The sequence below is a fragment of the Myxine glutinosa genome, chromosome 12 (assembly GCF_964187855.1).
Source record: "Myxine glutinosa chromosome 12, kmMyxGlut1.1, whole genome shotgun sequence".
NCBI lineage: Eukaryota > Metazoa > Chordata > Myxini > Myxiniformes > Myxinidae > Myxine > Myxine glutinosa.
The window spans coordinates 38,668,015-38,694,962 of NC_136272.1; the positions used below are offsets into that span (position 1 = coordinate 38,668,015).

General features: G+C 41.8%; 1 protein-coding gene across 1 annotated transcript in view; it reads left to right on the forward strand.

The window, feature by feature from the left end:
• LOC137417267 (formin) overlaps positions 1-26,948 on the forward strand; it is a 147,030-nt gene that overhangs the window by 21,087 nt on the left and 98,995 nt on the right. Inside the window, exons 3-4 of the mRNA XM_068103106.2 lie at positions 10,867-12,249; positions 18,289-18,412. Of these exons, the coding sequence (XP_067959207.2) occupies positions 10,954-12,249; positions 18,289-18,412 (1,420 nt within the window). The 5' untranslated portion in view covers positions 10,867-10,953. The remainder of the gene's footprint in view (positions 1-10,866; positions 12,250-18,288; positions 18,413-26,948) is intronic.

A 26,948-nucleotide genomic window follows, 5' to 3' on the forward strand; every position in this document is an offset into this window, starting at 1 on the left:
CGAAATCCAATTTAACAATGGCGGATTGCAATGTGAAACATGGTTTTTCAAAGCGGAGTCTCAGAGTATGTTTTAAGAGAGATGATACAAATATAATCTGCAAAAACAAATACTTTTTATTTTCTTGAAATGATTTGAGGACAAATGAGGCGTCCGAATACTAAGCAGTCCCCTTGTTAGTGTTGAACAAATAAACTTACTTTTCTCACGGAGAATACCAGGTTGCTTAGCAATTGGGGAGATGTGCAACAGGTGGTATTTTGTGGGGCTCGTGGTGGGGGGGGGGGGGGGGGTGGTATGGAGTTGTGGATGGATGGTTTAAGGGGGTGAATTCTCCATTTGAACTGGAGAGGGAATGGTGTGTTTTTAAGGTTTAAAAATAACAAACAAGGGTTTACGAATCTCGGGTTCTGGAAACCTTTTCATTGTGTTAATCGATACCTTCTGATTGTGTTTGTTTGAAAATTCTTCACAAACATACCAGTAACTCTTCCGGTAGGTATAATTCCAGTCAGTGAGTGTGTAATTTACCTGTGTTGAGAGGATGACATACCTGCCTGTGAACAGTGACACAGGTGACGGATGTGCTTTTGCGCATAAATCCACATTCCTAATGATGGTACATTGGTACAACATGGTCCGTACACTGATGACGTGTTACATATCTCCACCCCAACGAGGTCTGGACCCTGACGTATTACATACGTCCATCCAAACCAGGTCTGCACACTGACATGTTACATACGTCCATCCCAACTAGGTCTGCACACTGACATGTTACATACGTCCATCCCAACAAGGTCTGCACACTGACATGTTACATACGTCCACCCCAACAAGGTTTGCACACTGACATGTTACATACGTCTACCCCAACAAGGTCTGCACACTGACATGTTACATACGTCCACCCCAACAAGGTCTACACACTAGTGACGTATGTACCTCCATGTGCCGATAAATTTCGCAAACGGTTTTTTTCTTTTGAGTACTATTCCGATAAATTGAATCCGCTGCTGCTAATGAGTAAATCTTTCAATCTGCTGGAATGCCTTTGTGGTTATTTCCATTTTATTATTGCGTAACATGACCATTCCTTCATAAGTTAGAATTTTAACTTTTTAAGTGAGTGTAACATGACCATTCTTTCATAAGTTAGAATTTTAACTTTTTAAGTGAGTGTAACATGACCATTCTTTCATAAGTTAGAATTTTAACTTTTTAAGTGAGTGTAACATGACCATTCCTTCATAAGTTAGAATTTTAACTTTTTAAGTGAGTGTAACATGACCATTCTTTCATAAGTTAGAATTTTAACTTTTTAAGTGAGCGTAACATGACTATTCCTTCATAAGTTAGAATTTTAACTTTTTAAGTGAGCGTAACATGACTATTCCTTCATAAGTTAGAATTTTAACTTTTTAAGTGAGTGTAACATGACCATTCCTTCATAAGTTAGAATTTTAACTTTTTAAGTGAGTGTAACATGACCATTCTTTCATAAGTTAGAATTTTAACTTTTTAAGTGAGCGTAACATGACTATTCCTTCATAAGTTAGAATTTTAACTTTTTAAGTGAGCATAACATGACTATTCCTTCATAAGTTAGAATTTTAACTTTTTAAGTGAGCATGACCATTCCTTCATAAGTTAGAATTTTAACTTTTTAAGTGATGTTTAACATTGCAGGAACTTTGTCGATTTTATGCCTGGCAGACATCTCGGGGTTTTCCTGTTCGTTGGTAACGGTGTTTAAGTGTGGGGAAGGTTTCTGTCTGTCGCTAGGAAACTGTTTGTATTGGGTTAGGGGTTTGTAGGGTGGAGGTTTTATTTCTGCTTTCTTTTGTTTCTTACATGAAAACACTATGGTCCTCGGGAATACATTGCTCAATCGTTTCAAACTTAGCCGATTGTTCGTGTTGTGTTTCCCTCCAAAATTGCCCCTTGCATGATGTGGCCGATAATAATTTTTACATTTTGAATCTTCCAGCATGTTCTTGCAAACAATGGGCTTTTATGGTCAGTTGGTGGGAACTATAGGATCGCACGTGTTCTGCCTTAACCGTGGTATTTATTTATTTTTCATGAAAACAAAAATACATTCAAATGTTTGTTTTTCTCTAATTTTGAGGCTTGGTAGAGATGGAACACAGGACAGAATGTCGTGAAAAAGAGGGAAACATACCAACAACGGGGTAGAGGGACATGACAGAGGGACACTTGGACGAAGAATGAGAGAGTAAGGGGAGGAGGACACAGGGCGTTAACAAGCTGGTTAGAAGCTCGATCACAGCAACAGGAGAAAAGGAAACCCAGGGATGAAACAAAAAAAAAAAGCGAGCAGGAGCAAGAGGTTGAGAGATGGGAGAAATCACAATAAGCCGGAAACGAAGATGGAGGGTTTAATGAAGGTAGAAAAGATCATAAGGTTTTGTGTTCTGATTAAATTAACTTTTTGGGAATACAAATCTTGATGATAAAACATAAGCATTCATCTATGCATGAGGTGGAATACCTCATTGGATGGTGAGATGTACGTGCCGAGCATGGACATGCGCGGAGGTGCCGGACATCCACATCCACATTCGCGGTCCCAACATGTGCGGACCCAATGTTCTCACGGTTCATAGCATGTGACCTGCTCCTACATTTGCGCTTCACATATTCGCGGTTAAAAAAAAGAAATTTCTTTATGCATCAGGACTGGTCTCAGATATCCATCCACTGCTGCTGATATTAATTCAGCTTCGAAATTCTTCCACAGAAACCTGCTCTCCCTTGCACACAGATTCCATCCCATCACTTCAATTATCTTTTACCCATCCTCCCGCTCTTGGTACGCTGAACCCTGTGGTGAAGCAGTTGCTTTAAAACGACTTGCATTCTCCTCCTGGAAGGCAAATCCAACTGAAGACAACCTCAGACCATTCCACAAAGCTCGCAACAAGTGTGTCTACTCTCTGGAGAGACAGAAAACACCATTTGTCCAATCTCAAGAATGAGCTTTCAAACTTGTCTCCCTCCTCTAAAACCTGGTGGTGCCTTGTCAAGACTTGCACTCTCTGCCCTCTCCGTACTTTGTCCAGTGTTGATGAGGTGCACTCCGGTCCAGCAACAACCCCCTCCTCGTGAAACTGCCTAAATTAAGGACCACTGCTCACCACCCCTCATTTATTCCTTTTTTCCCACGTGTGGAACCACCTTTCCACACTCTTTTCAATCTCATTCTCCTTCTAGGTTTTCAAGACAGCTGTTCACAACCATCTCAAGTCATCCCCCATCCAAAGTCATGATCTTTTCTACATCTGTTAAGCCATCTCTCACCCCTCCCAAAATGTTTCTTCGGTTTTCATCTTGTCCACCCTTTGCGTTCTCCATTACCGCTCATCATTACCTACATCCCTTGCTCGTCCATCTGTCTATTTTCTCTCTCCACCCTGCTGTTGGCATTTCCTCTTTCTCCTGCAATTTCCTTCATGTTGTGACCTGATTACTACCGCCAGGGAGTAACACATTTGATCGTGTCTGTCCTTGTGTGTGTTCGTGTGTTCGTGAACAAGATATCTGGAAAAGTTCTGAACGGATTTGGATGAAAGTTGGTGGGATGATTGCCCTTGGGATAAGGAAGAATTGATTAGTTTTTGGTGAAGCTCAGGATATTATTCCGGATCCAGGAATTTTTTGAAGGATTTTTTACCATTGGAAGATAGGGCTCAGCAGCGGCCACCCACGGCGGGAGTATGCGCTCTACTGAGTGGCGTTCTAGTTTGTTCTGTGTCATAGCTCTTCCATGAAACTAGACCATGTAGTTAAAAAAAAATCCCTCCTGCCCGCCCGCCCACCCCCAATTCAAACAATGCCCCCACATTCACAGATTCGACATTCGCAGAAATTTCCAGGAACGTATCCCCCGCTAATTTCGGAGTCTAACAGTATTTTATTTTTATGATGAGGGCATCATGTTGATGAGGTGCACCCTGGTGATGCTGCCTGGAAATAATAAACATCTTGTGTTTTGTCAAAATCAAACTGCATTTCAGGATTTGTGCTGAAAATAAATTTCCAAATGACAATAATTCCTAGTTTGAGCTGCTCGCAGCAAGTGAAATGCTTTCGGCATGTTCTGACTCGTTTGTATCTATTTGGTCATGTGACATTTCGGCACGTGTTATGTGAACACCTGTAAGGTGCTTTTATTTGTAACCTCTACAATGAACATCTGGTACCTTAAGTCGGTTTGTAGTTTGAGCAATCCCTTGGAGTATTTTATAGTCTGCTTAAAGGGAATGTTATTTGGGATAAAGTTCACCGAAATGCTCTTAATATTAAAAAATGGATTTTTTGAAATGTTCACCAAAGAGCTTTGAGACCTGGATCTCTGCAAATACCACGAGTGGCAATTGCAACTTTCATTTTTGGATTTCCAATAAGTACCATTTTAAACTAGAACGGCACTTGGTAGAGAGCATAACGCCGCCAAGCTGAACAGTTTACGTTTTGTATCCCACTGATAGGCCTGATCTGGATTCGGACCTGAAACAAAATCTAATCGGCTTGTTCTTGTCACCTTTCTAACTCGTTCACCCAGTTTAGTCATAACTCGTCCACAACCTTTTCAAATATCATTTTATTTATTGCTTTTCGCCCAATCTCACATGGTGAAGAATCACTTAAAAATTAAATAATTATTGTATTCGAATTCAGATTTTCACCAAAATCGAATCTATTTGTCCTTGTCACACCCAACCGGTGCACCTGGTTTCGTCCAACTCCGTCCACAACTTTTTGAGATATTGTGCTATTTATCGTTTTTGGCCCTATCCCCCAATGGTGAAGAATCACTTGGAAATTAAATAATTCTCGTTTCCGAATCCATATTCAGATCTTCACCGAAATTGAATTGATTCTTTCTTGTCACACACACAACCTGTCCACAAAGTTTCATCCAAATCCGTCCATAACTTTTTGAGATATCCTGCTATATGTCGGTTTTGGTCCAATCTCCCAATGGTGAAGAATCGCTTAAAAAATTGTACTCGCCGGATCCGAATCCGGATGTGCACCAAAATCTAATCATTTCGTCCTTGTCACATACACTAACTACCTCGCTGCCAAATTTCGTCCGAATCCGTTCACAACTCTTTGAGATATTTTGTTCACAGTCAAACAAACAAACAGACAAACAGACAGGGGTGAAAACATAATATTACCACCTCCATCATAAAACATATAACCTCCATCCACCTTCGGTGGCGGAGGTAAATGTCTCCTCTTTGGACAATCGCAAAAGCTTCAACGTATACACAAATTATTTTCTGAAACGTTTATTAAATTATGATTTAAAAAAAAAAAAAAAAAAAAATATATATATATATATATATATATATTAATCACTAAACAAGAAAACTACTTTACATAAATGCTTGTTCAAACCTGGCAGACAGAAGCATTATCATAAGGAAATAATTATGTTTTTCTGCTCCGATTTATCAAACACCCTGATGGTCGGCCATCTCGTGTTCAAATATCATATCATGGTCCATATGGTATATTATTTGTCTGGTGTTTGATAAATACCTCGTGTGTCATTACACGTGATTAATATGCAAATGAAGGTTTCTCAAGAGTCTCTCATTGTGTAATAAAATTTTAAAATAAAACATGAAGTGTCTTTTATCGTTTGGTACAAAGTACAACTGGGTTGTGATTCTGCGATCGGATTGTATATTGTTCTTTAGATTGCTCAAACATTGATGCAAGGTTTCAGCCATTTTTTGGGAATTTTCAGAAAAGGTTTCAGAAACCAACCATTTTGTCAGATTTATGCTTTATAATGGGAATTTGGACTTTACTGATTTTTAATATTGTTGCCTGGAAACATTCCAGTGGAAGCATATCGGGAACATCCTGTCTAACATAGAAATCTTGAAAACCAAACTTCAGCATTTTAGAGCAAAGCCGACTGCTTTTTCATCGTCATATTTTCTGGGAACGTTTTGGTTTATATTTTACAGCCACAATTATATTTAATGAAGGAACTTCAAACCTAGCTTGGATTTATTGACATTTCTGATAAATAATTATTTATTGTTGGGAATTGATGTTGTGAATTGGTACCTGTTTGCTCGGGATTGACCAATTGCCTTTTCGTCCTGTGATCCCGGGTTCAAACTCCATATAATGCGTTTGTTCTTTCATTGTCTCCTAATGTGCTTGGCCAACACACTATGTACGTGCAACTTCATCCACGAGCCCTTAGATAGTCTTCAAAGAGCAACGTTTTGAACCATTCATTATTGGAAAGTTGTATGATGATGCATTTTTAACTAGAGCAATGTGACTGTCGCCAATATGCCTCCGCATAGTCCCACAACGGGTAGATGCCATCGTTCACTGTCCTAAAAATAAACGAGTTTGATTTAAATCCCTTCAGCTGTTTTCAAGTACCACATTTTCACCAGCCATGGCAGGTTTCACGTCGATCGGGGAAGCGGTTTCAGAGAAGGGATTTTTTAAATATCGGTTTTCAAGCTAATATGGCTGCCACACCACGTGACATATGACCTTAAAAATGTACACTCTGCATATGTATGTGTCGGCGGTAGGTGATCACGTTTGTGAAGTTTCGTGTTGATCGGATAAGGTTCGCTTTTCTATCCAATATGGCGGCCAAACCACGTGACCTATGATGTCATCATTTTCAAACTATATGCAACAGTGGTGTTGGATGATATTTGTAAAATTTTGCTCGTTGGATTCGAGAAGATGTTTTTTAAGAATGTAAGTTAAATCCAATATGGCTGCCAAACCATGTGACCTATAGGAACCACCTTTAGAGGCCATTTTTTCCCCACAGAGCGGGGGTTATCCTTTTTCGGGCACCTTGGTCCCTTCTTTGAAGCAATGTTTTATCCACGTGCCCTTAGATAGGATGCCCTTCCTTAGGATGCCCTTCCTGCCGCCAACCCTGTTAGTTGCCTCTTGCGACACACAGGGAATTACCTTTGAGCGGGTACTCAATTTGCCGACCTCTGAAGGATGACGGGCTGAGTCAACCCCCCTGGTGTTAATTCAGCGATTGACCGGGATTCAAACCCAGGATCATAGGATCCCAAGGCAGCACCCTAACCGCTACGCCAACACCAGGCTCCATGTGACCTATGATGTCACAAATTTAATATTTCAATACAAATTGATTATGTGCATGCAATTTCAGATTTTAGGATAGGGAATTTGATTACCACATTTTTGGCTGGTATACCACTTCACCTATGACATCATCATTATCATGCTTTTGCTGCCCATTGGGAGTACTTGACGATGTGCCAAGTTTCAATTTTTTTCCATTCAGTGGTTTCTGAGATTAAAAAAAATTTTTTTTGCATGTAATCGAAGATTGCTGCCATACCACGTGACGTATGACTTCACAATTATCATAAACAAGCATTCTGTGGGTCTTCCTGGCTCCTACCCTGAAAGTTTCGTCTCAATCGGACATGTGGTTGCTGAGAAAAACGAGGTTTAGCCTGGACAACCCGAAAACATAATGCCTCCGGCCACCTTGGGGGCGGAGGCATAAAAATGTTGCTGTGTGGTATGCTGTATCGTACTGTAAACTAGAACGCCACTCGGTAGAGAGCATACCTCTCCCAGGCTGGACGGTTTACGTTTTGGATCCCGCTGAGGGGCCGGATCCGCATCCAGACCTTCACCTAAATCGAATCGAGTAGTTCTTGTCACCTACCTAAATAATCCACCAAGTTTTGTCATAAATTTTTGAACTGTCCCATGAACCATCATCCTCCACAGCATAACTGTCCACAACTTTTTGATATATCATGACATATATCAATTTTGGCCCCATCTCCTCTCAATGGTGAAGATTCACTTAAATTTTTTTTATCGTATCCAGATCTTCACCGAAATCAAATCGATTCGTCCTTGTCACACGCCCAACCTGTCCACCAAGTTTCGGCGGAATCTGTCCATAACTTTTTGAGATATCCTGCTCACAGACGGACAGGGGTAAAAACATAACCTTCGTCTACCTTCGGTGACAGAGGTAATGACATAAAGTGGTGCACAGATTGCCAACCCTCAGTGCTTAATTATCTTAAGTCAATAACCACCGGCTAGTTATGTAGTTGTTGCAACATCAACCGAAGTGTTATATTGTACCTGCAATCTGACTTTGGAACAATGTACTTGTGATTTTACAAATTTAAAAATAATGAATCTGTTATTCCCCGAAGGTGGGGTCATACTTCCTCCACCTATGGGGATGTAGACTTTCACAGGATTATCAGCATTCCTCGACCCATCCTCGGAAAAATAACCAAATGATTCTTACCTCATTAAACAATTTTAGGGATTTATTATGGGGAATACACCCATATTATACACCCATATTATGGGTATGTATATTATGGGTATTATTATTATTATTATGGGTAATACCCATATTATGGGTATTATACACCCATATTATATTATACACCCATATTATGTATGGGAATACACCCATATTATGGGGAATACACCCAATACCAAGAAACACCCTAATCGTTACACCCTAATACACCCTAAAAAAAAGCTTTTAATTTGAACATACCCACTCCTTCCCTGCCACGGTGCCAATGACACCCACAAATAGCCGGGACCTTCCGATTGGCAGCTGTGAATAAGTGATCACATTTGGCTCCTCGGATTCATTTTGCTGCCTCTGTATGTTGGTCTGCAGCACCAAGTAGAGCCTTCAATTCACTAAAGCTCGCCCAAGGGAGGCATCTGCATTGTCGTCTGTGTTGCCCTGCAGGGGGTGGCATTGAGTTGAATCTCTCTTGAGTTGTGCATCATCACAACTCTCACCCCATAGAGTAAAAAGATAAAGTAATCAAGGGGAAACAGTCGGATGAATGAAGAGGAAAAGAGGAGAGAGATGAGGGGAGGAAATGCAGTAACCTCTAAGTTTGAGGGACCTTCGGTTAGGTTAAGTAGGGTTAAAAGAGGTAGAAAAGATTGTGGGTCTTTCTGGCAATCAAATCTCTTGACAATTGAATAAGACAATCAATCTGTTGTTAGGATAATGCTGATGAAAATTATGTTGAGCTTCGCTTTCTAGTACAGTTTATTTTCATTGGAAGGCCTTCGTTTGACTTTAGGCCCCAATCTCAGATCTACAACTGCGTCAGATTCCGCAGTAATGGGCAAGAGCTTGGACGTGTCACCACTAAGGCATTCCTTCAACAACCAGTGTTTTCCAGCCTCACTTACCATTGACTTGTCTAGTCTGGATTCCATTCCTGACGGGACTATACACTGTAGGATTTGTGCTTCGCAGGCCGGGCGTCGCGTCACAAAGTGCGCCGTCCCGTGGATAAACGTTAAGCTCGAGACTCATCCACTGACAATTGGACTGAAAATATTCCAGAATGTCTTTCCCGCAGAGTAGGTGAGTTTTCACCGGCACGCTGAAGAAATTCCAATTTGCTGCTCAGCTTTGCCTTTCTAATCCTCAAACATGGAGACCAAAACTGCACACAAATAGAACGGGTACATGGTAGAGAGCATACCTACGCCAGGCTAAACAGTTTACCTATTGTAAATCCCATAGATCTGGATCTGGACCTGACTTGATATCGAATCGGCTTATTCTTGTCACCGAACCAACTCATCCACCTAATTTAGTCATACGTGTCCACAACTTTTTGAAGCATCATGCGATGCATCTTTTTTTGCCCCATCTCTCAATGGTGAATGCCTGGTGTTAGCGGTTAGGGTGCCGGCTTGGGATCCTGGGATCGAATCTCGGTCGATCGCTGAATTAACACCAGGGGGGTTGACTCAGCCTGTCATCCTTCCGAGGTCGGCAAATTGAGTACCAGCTCACTGGTAATTCCCTGTGTGTCGCAAGAGGCGACTAACAGGGTTGGTGGCAGGAAGGGCATCCGGCCATAAAACATTGCTTCAAAAAGGGGACCACGGTGCCCGAAAAAGGCCAATCCCTGCTCTGCGGGGGGAAATGGCCTCTAAAGGTGGTTCTCAATGGTGAAGAATCACTTAAAAAATTATAGGATCCGGATCTTCACCAAAATCTATTAATTTCGTCTTTGTCACATGCCCAACCTCTCCACCAAATTTCGCCCAAATCCATCCAACTTTTTGAGATATCCTGTGCACAAACAGACAGAGAAACAAACAAAGAGGGGTTAAAAGAAGACCTTCCTTCCTCCACCTACAGTGGCAGAGTAATTACTGAAACAAGTTATTCTGCAGTAAAGGGATAAAGCATAAAATGTTTAAGATATTGATAAATAAATTTATATTCATTAGTAAAGTGTGTGTACCTCTAATGGCCTCTAAAGGTGGTTTTTGTTTTAGTCAAGTGTGTGTACCCCGGTGTCCCGGTCCCGGTGTGTACCCCGGTTTAGAATAGGTACACTGCACTGAATACACTACACTACACTGAATACACAGTACACAGTACACTACACAGTACACTACACTGTACACAGTACACTACACTGAATAGGTCCCTGCACATCGTAAGAGGCGACTAAGGGTTGGCGTCAGGAAGGGCATCCGGCCATAAAAACATTGCCTCAAACAGGGAACCATGATTGTCATGGGGCCCGCAAGGCTAACCCCTGCTCCAGCGGGGAAAATGGCCTTAAAAAGATCATTCATTCATTCATTCAGTAAAGTATTTCTGTTGCGTTATATTTTTCTGTACCTGCAATTCAAAGACCACTTTATTGGACTTGTGTACCATTTGAACTTCATTGGTGTCCCTACCTTAAAAGTAAATCGTAGTTGTCGATTCCCCAAGTGAACATCACCTGATTGTATTACGTGTCATCTTTTCAGTGTGAATCTGTGATCTTCAATGCTCCTGGTCCCTGGAGGAAGACGCTACATCACTAATGACCATAAAGGAATCCCGGAAGTGCAAGCATGAAGGGAACCGACGAAGAATCTGAGGTTCCGGGACAAGCTATGGGGAGAAGCTTTGCTTCGTGGACGAGGTCTCTGCTACGGTCGTTTCAAATTGATCTGGAACCAGAGTCGGTGGATTCTTTGGAACGACGAGAGAGAGTAAACGAGGGAAGGGATCAGCCAGTGCAGAGCCAAGATGGAAAAAGAGGATTCCTGGCTGATTTGAACACCAGTCTATCAGCCGATCTGGTTAATTGTGAACAAAAGTCTGTAGACTATGGGAATGCAAATACGTACAAGAAAGAAAAAGAAGAGTATAGTGCGAATAAAGTAATACTTTTGGGAAGTCGTGGGAAAACGGTATTTGTGGAAGAAAAATATGAAACTGGTGTTTGTTTCGGATGTGAAATCCTTGATGCAAATGGGTGTTGCTTGAACGTTGAAGTTGCAAGACAAATTGAAATGGACAATGTGGACTCCGGCATAGAGAGCCAACTCCATACTCCGCTCGAGAACAGGCCACAAAGCGATGGTGACTTATGTCCATCTCGCAACTTCACTTATTCCACAACCATACTTCCTGCCCATCCGTATGAGCCCCCAATGACGATGCAGTACATTGATGCTGATGACCCCATTGGATATGAAGATGCAGAGACTGAAAGTCAGCCCGTCGTATTGGAGGACGCCGAGCATGTGATCAAGAACTCCATAACGAGCACAGTCGTTGCACAAACTACTTCCAACCTAAAAGAATGTCATCCAGCTCAGTGGATCGATGAGAAAGAGAAAACCTCTGGAAGAATTGTGCCGAACGTGGAAACCTGTGACGAAAGGGGCTTCAGTGAGGCCTTGGTTGCATTGGCTTCACCAAAGCAAAAAGAAAGCCAATGCTCCATGTCAGATGATCGTAATGGAAGTTTCACAAAACCTGACAACCTTGAGGAGCCTCGACATCTTTGTGATACCAAGGCTGACCATGATCTTGCGGTTTTAAAAGCCCTTGATGGAGTAAGCAACATCTCAGATTGCCCTCCTGTGAAGAGAACTGGTGGTGGAACGTCAGATATTTCCGGGACAATTGTGAAAAATAAGATTAATACTCCGGTTCTGAATCTACCTCAGAAAAACACTACCAGGAATCAAAAGGCTTTGGGTTCTGGATTGTTTTCCCTGCTGTTCAGATCCCAACCAAACGTACGGTGCCCTGAGTTTAATGGTGAGGAGCAAGACGTTACGAATACGTCTCCACAAACACCTGGGCCACAAGAGACATGTCCATCGAGTGAAATATCGGCCTTCAACTGCAGAGATGTGAGTTTGTTTGGCTTTTGTTGTGGTGTCGTTTTAACGTTATGCTTTTCAAAGGTGAAAACTTGTTACATTCTTAACTAGAACGGCACTCAGTAGAGAGCATAACTCCACTTGGTTGGCCAATCACTCAATGGTGAAGAATCACTTTAAAAATTCTACTAGCTGAATCCGTATCTGGATCTTCCCCAAAATTGGATTGATTCGTCCTTGTCATGCACACAACTTTTCCAATAAGTTTCGTCCAAAGCCATCCATAACCTTTTGAGATATCCTGATATGTATAGTTTTTGGCCCTATCTCCCAATGATGAAGAATCACTTTAAAAATTTATATTAGCCGGATCCGAATCCAGATCTTCACCAAAATCTAATCATTTCGTCCTTGTCACATACGCTACATCTCTGCCAAATTTCCTCCGAATCCGTCCACAACTTTGAGATATTTTGTTCATAAACCGACAAATGGACATACATACAAACAAACAAACAAACAGACAGACAGGGGTGAAAACATAACCTCCGTCCACCTTTGGGGGCGCGGATAACGAGAGAGTTCATAGAACACCTTAACCTGCATGTGCGCAAAATATAACATTCAATTGAAATTAAGTTGATCCTCGATGATAAACTGAAGTTTGTAGACAGACATGCAGTCACAGACACAGACAGGCAGACAAAGTTTGCTTCATGTGCACAGCGTAATAATTTCCACCAATTCACAATTCAAGAAAACTCGTTGCTGTTTCTACGGATGCAGCAATTTGCTCCTTCTTTGAATTGTTTGCTTGTGAGCGTTATGAAAGCTTTTTATATCAATGAGTAAACTTTTGACACCTTGTGATTTCCCTATTTAAGCGGAATATTGTAAGCATGCAGTTTGTAAGTGGTTCTTTAAATAATTTAAGTAGGTGTTGTTTATGTATGTCTGCAAGCAACTCCTTTTTATTTATTTTTTATTTTTCTTGCGGAAAAAAAAAAGTATATTAATTATTGCTTGGTTTATGCTAGAATTTTAAGATATCGTTTGGCTGAAAGAAGAGTGCGGTGTTTCCATCACATTGATGCACTGAGAGGTGATACTATTTGGTATTGCCTTCCTTACTGAATAGGATACCCATTGTACATGAGAGAGTATGGGGAGAGATCGATTACGTACCTGCACTCTTGACCCCAAATCAGGGTGTCTGTGCTCGATTCTATCACAAGTCGTTTGTTGGAAGATCGGTCTTGGGTCAGGAAAAGAATAGAGAGAGGATGCAGCATGTAACACTGATCTGACCTGTTTCCTGTTGGATGTGTAGGTAGTACACCAATATAATGAATGTCTTGATAATCCCAAGTAAGCAAGTGAAGTGAGGTTGTTTATATATTGCATTGCTGCTTTTTTGAGCCTCAGCAAGAAAATAAATAGTCGATTAAAAACAAAAATGGGTAAAAAGGCACAAGATATTCCTGGAATCAAAACTTGAACTATTCTGAATCTCCTTTCAATGACAAGTTATCTGCACAAGTTATCTGCACAAGTTATCTGCACAAGCCCTTGATGGAGTAAGCAACATCTCAGATTGCCCTCCTGTTAGCAGGATTTCAATGACAAGTTATCTGCACAAGTTATCTGCACAAGCCCTTGATGGAGTAAGCAACATCTCAGATTGCCCTCCTGTTAGCAGGATTTCAATGACAAGTTATCTGCACAAGTTATCTGCACAAGTTGTCTGCGCCCCCAATTGCAGTACTTTATTAGTTTATTTCACGGGAGTGGACTATAGGTTTGCCCTTCATCTGTCTGTCTATCTGTTTGTTTGTCCATACCACCTGTGGTTTTCTCGACTTTTCCCCCACACCACTTAACATGTTCAACTGAAACTTGGTACATGGCCTTATTATGATAAGTGACAGCACAAGTTTGAGTTTTGCGGTGTTTGCGAATTTCTCAGTTATGCCTTTTTTGGACTTGGAAAACATCATATACGAGCAATGGTACCCGGCGTTGCCGGGCAACACTGGGTCCGTCCTCCCACCCCTTCTCCTGCCTTCTGCCACTCCTTCCCCTCCCTCTTTACACCTCACCTTCCCACCCTCCCTCCGAACTCTCATACTTTCCCCATGAGGCTCGTGTTTTTATAAGTTATGAATTGTGAGAAAATGACTGTTCTAAAACCCCTATTAAGGTGTATCGTGGTAAAAAAAAAAAGTAATCCTATGAAGTTTTGTCGCAATTAACCTTGGGGGCTCAGAGTAGAAGGCAGCCATTACCAAGCAGCTTGTTCAGTGCTCGCCCAAGTGGCTTATGCACTCAAGCAAACACTCCAACGAAACAGTTGCTAAGGAATAGCTTATCATGTGTTTGTAAGATATTGAGTTGTAAGCGACACGTCAGAGTGCCCAACAGACAGAGTTACTGCGTTTGACGTCCCAAAATGTGGCGCGGGTTTGTGTGGAGACTGGCGGTTGGATTTCTGAGCCATTGGAGAGAGAGGCATGTGTTGGTTAAAAGGCTGTGCTTTTGACACGGGGAGAGGAGAGAAGGCGTGGCCTGTATAATGGGCTGCGCTTATGACCCACAGACACAAACTCAGCTTTATATATATATATATGATTATACATGGGTCAGCTTTCCAGAATTTTCCCCTTACCCTTTAAAATATTTACCTGAAACTTGGTACATGGCTTTATTATGACTAGGGCATGCCCGTACGTGGGTGCCCGTTCCTTGCCAAAAAAAAAAAAAAACGCTACCCGTACGCTCTACCCCGCCCGTACGCCCGTACGCCCGTAAACAAAAAAAACAACGCTCTTCGCTTCCGCCCTTCGCTCTGACTGAATTGGGAGAAATAATGCGCATAAGAAATCGAGAAATTATTATTTTCTCCGGAAGAAATCGAATTACGAACCGTAATGGCGCACGCGCTCGGCTCGGCTCGCTCTCACATCGGCCACGCCTACGCAACAACGCGGTCTGTGATTGGCTGCCGGAAGTGCAGTCTTCACTGTCCGGAAGGTCGCAAATCGCAGTTACGATGAATCGCAAATTAGTTTTAATTAGTTTTAAAACATAGTTTAACGGCAACATAGTTTTCCAACGTGAAATAAATGAATACGCTCTCAAATGTGCCGTCCGAGGCAGAGTCTGTTCGCCACGTTCGGCACACGTGATAGCTCGCTGCTCTCTGATTGGTTGAATCGTTTTTTGGACATAGCTCGGTAACTACTTCTCCGATTAATATGAAACCTTGAAAAGGCACATCCTCGGGTCCCCAGCAATATACCTGGCAAGTTTCAAGTATATCGGACCCGTGGTTGTCGAGAAACAGCGGTCACAGACATACAGACATACAAACATACAAACATACAAACATACAAACATACAAACATACACACAGAGATTACTGGAATTATAGATAGATAAGTAACACAACAAGTTCTAGTTTCAGGGCATTCAATTTTTTTTTTTTATGACCACTTATAATGCAAAATATTGGGACTGGTAGGGGACATGTATTGCAAAGCAATTCCCCTCGTGAATAAAGGAGATTATGTACCCTTTAGTGGTCGAAAACTTCATGTGAACAAGATACCATTGCTAACTATATAATGGAATACTTTTATTAAATGTATTCTTAAAATAAATAAAAAATTCATGATGAATTTATTACCGACCTCCACCACCGAAGGTGAATGGAGGTTATGTTTTCATCCCTGTCTGTCTGTTTGTCTGTCTGTCTCTCTGTGAACAAGATATCCAAGTTGTAGACGGATTCGGACGAAATTCGGCGGAGAGGTAGTGTATGTGACAAGGACGAAATGATTAGATTTTGGTGAAGATCCGGATTCGGATCTGGATAGTGGAATATTTTAAGCGATTCTTCACCATTGCGAGATGGGGCCAAAAACGATACATAGCAGGATATCTCAAAAAGTTGTGGACATATTCAGACGAAACTTGGTTGGATAAATTGGGTGGGTGACGAGTATGAATTGATTCAATTTCGGTGAAGATTCGAATCCGGATTCAGTTCAGATAATTTTAAAAATGATTGTTCACTATTGAGTGATAAGTCGAACTGAAATCTAGCAGCATGTCTCAAAAAGTTGTGGACGAATTTCGACAAAACTTTGTGGACCAGTTGGTTGTGTGACGAGGATGAATTGATTCGATTTTGGTGAAGATCTGAATATGGATTCGGATATGAGAATTATTCAATATCAAGGAAATTATAAATATTTCTTTGAATTGAAATGTAATTGAAGTCATTCTTCACCATTGAGAGATAAGGCGAAAAGCGGTTATATAACTTGACAAGTACAAATACATTCAAAGTACACCACCCCCATGCCAAATAAATAAATAACATCTTTCAGTGTGCGGTATTGGCAGATCGCCTTCAGCGCCCGACGATACCGCTGTGCAGCACATAGAGACGGTATTGGGAGGGAGAGGTGTACAATAATTGATTGATTAATTGCATAATTAAAATCTATAAATATTAATCGTAAAATGATTTCTTAATGAATTGGCTAATAGCATACCTCAACCGACAGTGTTTTATCTGAAGCTGTAACTTTTTGTAAATTAATAAAATAAGTCATTAATCAAAAAAATAAATAAATTGATTAATTGAATAATTGATTAATCAATAAATGAAAAATACCCTTTGTAGCCACATCACTTGGTCACTGTCCTGTCCAAATATCATCTTCCTAATCTCAAAAGGTGACAGATATTGCCCAGATGAGAGAAGAAAAAGTGATTAATAACGTAAATAAATAAATAATAATCATAAAATAATGAAATTATTAATCAATTGGCTAATAGAATGCCTAAACCACCACCGTTTCATCCAAATCTGTAACTTTAATTTGTTTATTAATTAGGTCATTAATCAAATAATTAAATGATTAATTGATCAATAAATCAAAAATATCCTTTACAGCCAAATCACTTGGTCATTGTCTTGTCCAAATATCAGATTCCTAGCTCAAAAGGTGCCTGAGATAATGCCCAGAGGAGAAAGGAAATAAATAAGTACTTAATTGAATGAAATGAATGAATGATTGTTTTAAGGCCATTTTCCCCGCTAGAGCGTGGGTTAGCCTTGCAGGCCCCATTACAATCATGGTTCCCTGTTTGAGGCAATGTTTTTATGGCCGGATGCCCTTCCTGACGCCAACCCTTGGTCGCCTCTTATGATGCGCAGGGATACGGTGTACCTATTCTAACCCGGGGTACACACCGGGATCATTCATCCCAGCAAGTTTGTACTCAATTTGCCGACCTCGGAAGGATGACAGGCTGAGTCAACCCCTCTGGCGTTAATTCAGCGATCGACCGGGATTCAAACTCAGGATCCTAAGATCCCAAGCCGGCACCCTAACCGCTAAGCCAACACCAGGCTGAGATAATAATTAATCGATGACTTAATGAATCGATAATAATTAAATAACTAATCAATTCATTGATTCATCAAAAAACAAAAAATACTATTTTTGCCAAAGCATTTGCTCACTTTTGTGCTAACATTTCAGCTTCCTAGCTCAAAGGATGGCTGAGATATCGCCTGGACAAACAAGAAAACAAGAAAAGAAACAAACGAACAAGAAAGCAAGAAACCGGAGTGAAAACTGAGTACTCCCTTTCAGCGTGCATCATTGCCGGGCCCCCTTCGGTGCCCGGCAATTACGTCATGCAGCGCCTGGAGATGGCATAGGAAAGGAGCGGTGTACAATATTTTAAAAAGTTATGGACGAGTTATGACTAAACTTAGTGGACGAGTTGATTCGGTGACAAGAACAAGCTGATTAGATTTGGGTTCAGGTCCGAATCCAGATCCGGCCTATCAGTGGGATACAAAACGAGCTGTTCATCCTGGCGGAGGTATGCGCTCCACCGAGTGCTGTTGTAATTATTATTATTGTTTAGATTGATTTGCATTTCTAAAGAAACAAAAACCATTTTTCAGCATTTACATGTCTTACTTTGGAATAATGACACATTACTGTAGGTAATTGTTTTGCTTAAAGTGTTCTTTTTTTGCCGTAGGAGGTACAGACGGGATGGAATGCCATTGTGGAGGGAACTTCTCATCGTCGTCTTTCCACAGCCTGGCCACCTCCACAATTGGGAAAGGAAGAGGAAAAAGCCGGCCTTCGTTACACGGAAGCAGGTAAGGCATGGTGACGAGCAAGGCAAAATGGTGAATCGGATGTTGCAGTTTTACTTCTACCTGTGTTGATTTACAGGTAATTCAAATAATGCTTTCTGTTGCTCTTCAATTCCTTTCCATACTGTTTCGATGATGTCACGGTAAAGCTCAAACCACTTTTCACAAAATCTTTTCTTCAAAGGAAATGGATGGTAATTGGAAGCGTCCACGTCTGGTGAATGAAGAAGATTCTGTAACGATTCAAAGCCGCATTACTTCCAAGTGGTCCTTGCAACATGTGATTTGTGCAATGTCGCATCACCTTGAACTTGGAAATGGTGTCACCATTTCCTGTGTGCTTTTATCCGTCGCCGATTGTGTCTGCCCTGGGTCTAAGTGGTCCTCAATCCCGATGATGCTTTGCTTCCCAAATAAGTGTATTCCATGATGTTGAGTATGCACTGGGTGGGGTGCTGCACATCGTCGTGAATAATTTGCGGTTTCGTTGCCGGATAAATCTGAATGACCTACATTTCATCCCGGGAGAGCAAATCATCAGCTTTAGCTTTGGCCCAACTCAAACGCGTTTTATTCTCACATGAACGTTACGATGACGTGGTTGGTTGAGCTTTTTTTAATTGCAAAAATGCTCGGTCAGCCTCAAAGTCTTTGTCACGAGTCCAGCAGTTATTCACCGATCGGGATGGACTATGGTTTTGGTTTGCTTCACATGATGTTGAGAATCTTCCTGATCTTCGATTATCTTCGGAGCGCCCTTGGTTTCTATTCCACACATAACTGTGCTATACAGTAAGTATTGTATCCCAATACCGGCCCTCAATTCATTCATTCATTCATTCAATGAGGATTTCCTTTGGGGTCTCCAACTTCAGTTCAAAAATTTTCGCTCAAACAGATCAAGCAGATTTCTTCAATAAAACCACTTAAACTTGTAATCGCTTATGGGTTGAAATATGCCCCCAGATGTTTAAATATCCAAACAATATTTTGTCCTGTTGCATCCTGATCCATTCAGTGTACTAGTACTTGCTCTTCCACAAGCTTCGACTGTGTATACAAAAAATATATACAGTGCCTGTGAATAAAGTCTACACCCCCTTTCAAATTTTTCACCTTTGTTGCCCTATAGCCTGGAATTCAATTTCATTAAATCTGACTTTTTCCACCTTTATTTACACATCGTAAACTACAACTTCCAAGTGAAAAAACAAATTCTACAAATTTCAGATGATTAATGAAAAATACAAAACTATAATATGTTGGTTCCACCCCCATTAGTTAATACTTGATGGAAGCACCTTTGACAGCAATTGCAGCTGTGAGTCTGTTGGGATTGGTCTCGACAAACTTTGCACACCTTGATTGGGCAATATTTGCCCATTCTTCTGTGCAAAACTGTTCAATCTCAGTCAAGTTGTGTGGGAAGCTTTGATGGACAGCAATCTTCGTCATGCCACAGATTTTCGATTGGATTTAGGTCGGGGCTCTGACTGGGTCACTCAAGGGCATTCATATGTTTGGTCCTTAGCCACTCCAATGTAGCTTTGGCTGCATGCTTCGGGTTGTTGTCATGCTGAGAGGTGAACTTCCATTCCAATTTCAGCTTTCTTGCAGAGAAATGGGTTAGTCCATTTAATAACAAGTGAATAAAAATATATATTCTAAATAAAAAGGCAATGTAGGGATGACAAACTACAGTCTAAAAAAGGTCGTAAACAAGATAGGGATGATGTTGGTTTAGAGAGTAGCTAACAATATTGCCATCACTCCCATCTCTACCGCCTCTGACATCAACTCATCCTGGGAATTCTTTCAAAGTAAATTGCTCTCTCTCATGCACAGATTTATACCATCTCGTCTTCAGTTGTCATACCCTTCCTCCCGTCCATGGTACACGGAATCTTGTGGTGAGGCTGTTGCCCTGAAACAACTTGCTTTCGTCTCCTGGAAAGCAAATCCAACGGAAGGAAATCTCATTTCCTTTCACAAAGCCCGAAACAAGTGTGTGTCCACCCTCAGGAGAGCCAGGAAACAATATCTCACCATTCTCAAGACCGAACTCTCTTATCTGTCTCCCTCTTCCAAATCCTGGTGGCGTCTGGTCAAATCTGTTTCTGGTGTTTGTTCCCCCTCCATCCCCTCCCTCACCTCAAATGGCTTAACGGCTGACTCCGCACGTGAAAAAGCTGAATGCCTCAACTCTGTGTTTGCCTCTAAATCTTGTGTCCCAAACCCATCCCTCTCTGTACCCACCGTACCCAGTCGTACCCAGCTGCTCCTGGACTCTGTGTCCTTTCCTCCTGACAAGGTGGAAAAGTTTCTGTCAACCCTCGACTCTGATTCTGCAACTGGTCCTGACGGCATCAGCCCACGGGTCCTAAAATCATGTTCTTCTGCTCTTTCACTCCCTCTTTCTGTTCTCTTCACCCTCTCTTTTGCTCAAGGTCATCTGCCATCTGCTGGGAAATCAGCCAACATCACCGCTTTGCACAAAAAAGGTGCAAAAACAGATCCCAGCAACTACAGACCAATCAGCCTTCTCCCAATTATCAGCAAAGTCATGGAATCCATCATTGCTTCAGATATTAAATCTTTCCTCTTCTCCAATGGCTTGATCTCTGATCATCAATTTGGTTTCAGACCTGGTCACTCTACTCTGGACATGCTGCTTCTGCTTTCTCAACAATGGATGGAGGTCCTCAACGCCAAACAGGAAATTAGAGCTGTCTCCCTTGACATTTCACGTGCCTTCGATACGGTCTGGCACCCTGCTCTGCTCTCCAAACTCTCCTCCTTTGGTATCCATGGAAATCTCCACGCATGGCTGGCGGACTTCCTCTCTGGTCGTAGTCAACGTGTGGCCCTGAATGGGTTTCTCTCATCTCCTCTTCCTGTTCAGGCTGGAGTTCCCCAAGGTAGTGTTCTGGGCCCTGTGCTTTTTCTGGTCTTCATCAATGATCTCTCTGACTCTCTTGAAAATCCTCTCTATCTCTTTGCTGACGACTCTACTCTCTGTCGCTCCATTCCTCATCCCTCAGATCGGCAGTCTGCAGCCTCCTCACTCTCTGCAGACCTGGACAAAATCACAGACTGGTCAAACAAGTGGAACATGTCTTTCAATCCTGACAAATCTCACACTCTTACAATGTCTCTCCGAAAGGACCGACTGGACAACCCTCCCATCTACTTTCTCAACAATCCTCTCCAAGAAGTTCTGTCGCTCAAGCTTTTGGGTCTCACTATCTGCCATGATCTTTCTTGGGAAAACCACATTTCCAAGCTGGCCTCCAAAGCCAGTCGCCGACTGGGCATCCTCCGTCGTGCGAAGTCCTTCCTTGGCACACCTGAGCTCCTCACCACATACAAGGCTTTCATCCGCAGCTCAATGGAATACTGTTCCCCCCTCTGGGCTGGTGCTCCTGCCTCACACCTTGCTCGGCTTCACGCTGTTGAGGCCAAAGCTTTCAGAATCATTGGAATCTCCTGCGATGTAGTCAACGCCGAGGGCCTTTCACTCACTCACCGCAGGCAGGTTGGTGGTCTTTCTGTCTTCTACCGACTCCTCTCCGGCCTTGCTCCCCCAGCTCTCTCTGTGCTCTGTCCCCCCAATATTCCTTCAGGTCGCACAAGATCTGCCTGCAACCCTCTTATGGTTAAACTGCCAAAGTCTAGGCTCTCTGCTCACCTTCACTCTTTCATTCCCCTTTTCTCCTGCCTCTGGAACAAACTCCCCCACTCCCTTCAATCCCACTCCTCCCTCCAGGTCTTTAAAACAGCTGTTCACCACCATCTCTTATCGTCCCCCATCGAAAACCTTGATCTTTTCTACCCCCGGTAATTCACCCCAGAGTCCTTGCAGTATTCATATGTTTTAATCCTCTCCCACCTCCCCCCAAGTCCTCCCGATGTCCCTGCTCTCAAATGTTGTGTTTGTGTCCTTCCCCCTCTTCCCCCTCTCTTTTGTGTCCTTCCCCCTCTCTCCCCATCTTGTCTGCCGCTCCCCTTGTTTTTTGTGTTTTGTGTGTCGGTTTGTCTTTTTGTGTGATTAATGTTAGCTCTTTCACGAGCCTCGATCTTGTATACAAAAAAAAAAAAAAAAAAAATCACATAACAATCCCTACATCACAGCCTCCCGACTATTGTCTTGGGCTAGGCCTAGCTAAAAGTATTAGAAGCTCCTATATTTCATTTCTGAATAAGTATAAGAAGCTCCTATATAATTTCAGGGACTTCTTGCAGCTTCAGTTGTCTTTCCTCCTTTTCTTTTTTATCAACTTAGAGTAACCAATCACAAATGGAGATAATTATAGAATGCTGTCATTGGAGATGTCCATGCAGTTGGTAAGAAGTTGTTGATCATGTACTGATATTATAACATTGTACTCGGGCTGCTAATTTGTAGAGTCTCAGTATGTGGCTACACTACAGGAGTAATCAATTACTGGTGTAACCAGTGGAGTGTTTGTAGAAGCTTGAAGCAATAAATTGATGAAGTGGAAATGAGGCAGTGATGTAGGGATTGTTATGTGATGGCAATACTGTTAGCTGCTCTCTAAACCAACATCATCCCTATCTTATTTAGGATCTTTTTTAGACTGTACTTTGTCATCCATACATTGCCTTTGTTATTTAGTATACATTTTTTTATTCACTTGTTTCTGTAATTTTTTGCAATGTGGAATAACACTGGTATATTTGTTGTAACACTATTTTTGCATAACGCTGGTACTCAGTGAATACCCAATCTTGGAGCAAAAGTGCCAATATATCGTAGTCAGCAATGTCAAACACTGCACATGTGTTCCTATATTGTCTTAAGTAACCCTGACTGTATCTTGCAGCTCTGTTATCAAAACAAGATATAAGTACTTATCTGTACTATCCAAATCCTGGTTCTGAGAAATCAGAAGACCTCAGTAATAGCCGGCGAAGCCGGTGTTCTCAATAAACGAGTACGTATTATGTTGAAAACCTGATTATGCCTTGGCTCGAGAATCCGAAGCGCAGTGGGCGCAGCCATCTTGCGGAGGCGGAAGTATGCATAACAAATTTAAAACGTTCATTAGGAGTTTCTTTCACCTGTCGTCGTTTGATTCACAATCTTATGCACCTCCGATGTATTAATAAAATAATTTAAGACCAACATCGGCCCGCACGGGCCTGGTTATCTTCAACAAAACGTGTCATCAAACACCGGACCCAATGAGAGTCGAGCATTTGCAAAAAAATTTCTAAAATGAAAGCGCTCAATGGTGGGCGCCATTGACCGGATGCTGAAATTTGCATAAAACAATTGCGAAAAAGTTCAATAGGAGTTTGTTTCACCCGTCGTTCTTTGATTCACAATCTAATGAAACCTCTCATTAGTAATTAAAATACGTTAAGACCAACCTCGTTATCTTCAACGAAAATCGTCATCAAACACCAGAACCAATGAGATTCGAGCATTTGAAAAAATATTATTACACGTTTCGGAGGGTGAAAACGGCGTCAAATATTCTAACATTGAAGAAGAATTATTTTTTAGAAATCTCGCGGCCGTATGGGACAGTTTTTCACGGTCAGAAATATGGTATAAGCGGTTTACATATTTAGTTTAGAAATACGGATAGTTTTTCATGGCCGGAAATATCCGAAGTTGACACGGAATTCACCGAATTAATCACTGCAAGCTAACGTCTTCTGCTGGAGGTAGCTGCCGTGCCTGGAGAGTCAGAGAACCAGCCCTGGCGCCTGACAGCGACTGAAGTTAGAAGATGACACACATACTGTGAAAACATATGTTAAGCCCAGTTAAAAATAGGCCTTAAGCTAGCACATCGTATAGTTACTTCCTTAAGCTTCTTGTGACATTTATTGTATGCAGGTATTGCCATTGGGGAGGACTGTCTGCTCTTCTCTTTTACCAAGTCTTACCAGGTACGGTACCTACTACACCTACCTACTACCAACTACCTAACCTACTGATGCCATGGTGATGGGTAAAATAGTGGCAAGAGGTTTTGGCTTCGCCGGCTCATTGCGGCTTTGCAGTCGGTACTAGTAGTTGAGTAGATTCTCGTCAGACAAATACAGTCACTATAAATCATCAGAAAGACGTTAGTCAAACACACTGTACATGTGACACGCTTTCTTATCTGCGCATGGGCATAGCGAGGTTCAGGGTTGAGCGAGTAGAGAAACTAGAATCTTTATATTTAAATATCAATTAATTGACCATTGACCACTGCAGTCGATGCAGTCTGCCAAAACAAAGATGAAACTGTTCTATACGAAGGCCTCAGTGATGCGCTGACGTAGCGAATCTGCTGCCGAGAATCCGTGACTGGAGGGTTCGTGATCACGTGTCCCGTGTGCGGTGTATAGCACTGGTAGCTCACTATTATTTTATTTTCATAAATGTAACAATGAAAAACAAGGCATTTCCCGAGACATGATAGTTCTGCTGATATTATTTGATGCCACGTAACATTATCACCCATAACGCCGACACTGAGGCAAATGTGTCTGTGGTGAAAATCAAGGATGTCCACACCTGCTCCAATCCTGAAGTGTAATCCACTTGAATTTGACACATCTACAAAAGGTATAAACACTATGAAGCAAGCATTCCATCCATCACAAGACAATGGCAACCATCATAATGCAATGACGAGTGCACAGCATATTATCATCCTTACCAAGCTTGAAGCCAGATTATGCAGGAAATGAATCCCTACCTCCCAACAGGTGTTTAGATAGACAGTGAACAACTCGTGCGGAGGGGTCATAGAACTGCATCTTTAATGAGTGGTCAGGGAGGAGGGACACTGCTCGGAGATGTATTCCCTTAGTTTCATACCACAGTGTCTAGCAGCGTCTCCGCCCCCAGCAAGCTGATTGACAGTCATAGCCACGCCTACCTACCCCAGTCCTATTCTTTTATATAGGAATGTAGTTTTACGTACTTTTCGTGGAATCCTTTCAAGCTACGAGAATTATACTACCAAAGGATGTTGCAGGAAGTAAAACTCTGTCGAATGGTAGCAGAATCATTGCCATTGATAGAGGCAGCTCGGAAATATGCCGTCTGAAGAAGATTATTATTATTATTATTATTATTATGAACAAGAATATGAATTCCCAGGTTTTACCGATCTCGTTTTTTTGCTTTATTTTGCTTTTGCCTCGGTCAGGAGAACTGAAAAGTGATCCCTACCTCGACAATCAGCTGAACAGACCAAGTAGGCTCTCATATGTAGCCTAGCCCTAAGTGAGTTTTTAAAGAAGATAATCCAACTTTACTTTTGTATGTAGCATATGGGAGTGACATTTTTTTCCGCGTCATCCCTACATAGAGAGTACTAGCGTACTCTCTGATAAGGGGTTGTTTTGTGATCGTACAATAAATTGTGGTGTGGATTTGCAAACAATATCCATATGTATTAACATTGTTGTATCAATCATAATAATTAAACATCATATAAAATAACTAGTGGGGTCACCCGTGGGAATCCCACGGGCATGGACGTGTGTGACATTTCGACATATTGAGTTAGATGCTGCACCTGCACAATCAGTTTCACAAAATGGTTACTCCCAATTTATCAGATGCACAAATAATGTAATCTACACAATGTATTTACTTCTGATAAATGTGAATGCATGTGCGTGCACATGGGAAATACAGTTTGAAATGTGTTATGACATCTCATGTAAAATGTGACTTTAAGAGCTCAAATCCTCTCCCTCCCACATCATGTACACAGTGGAGAGTGGGTCACACACACACATACGCATCAACACATGTGCACACACACATGTACACCGACACACATGCATACACACATATATATAATTATATATATATATATATATATATATATATATATATATATATATATATATATATATATATATACACACATACACATACACATACACACATGCACGCGCGAAGGTGGATACATGGATACCTTAGAGGGCTCCGTTCTACCTTCTGAAATCCACATTAGAAGATAACCAACGACACACATAGAAACAGATGGGGGCATTGCAATAATCTCGCTTCCCCTTTGGTACGAGACTAACTACAACTACAACAACAACAACAACAACAACAAAATCAACTTTACTGAAGAAACAAACACACACACGCACGACCGGCGAAGAAACAACACCAAGACCGGCGAAGAAACAACAACAGGACTGGCGAAGAAACAACAACACGACCGGCGAAGAAACAACAGCATGATCGGCGAAGAAACAACAACACGACCGGCGAAGAAACAACAGCACGACCGTCAAAGAAACAACAGCACGACCGGCGAAGAAACAACAGCACGACCGGCGAAGAAACAACAGCATGATCGGCGAAGAAACAACAACACGACCGGCGAAGAAACAACAGCACGACCGTCAAAGAAACAACAGCACGACCGGCGAAGAAACAACAGCACGACCGGCGAAGAAACAACAACACGACCGGCGAAGAAACAACAACACGACCGGCGAAGAAACAACAACACGACCGGCGAAGAAACAACAACAAGACCGG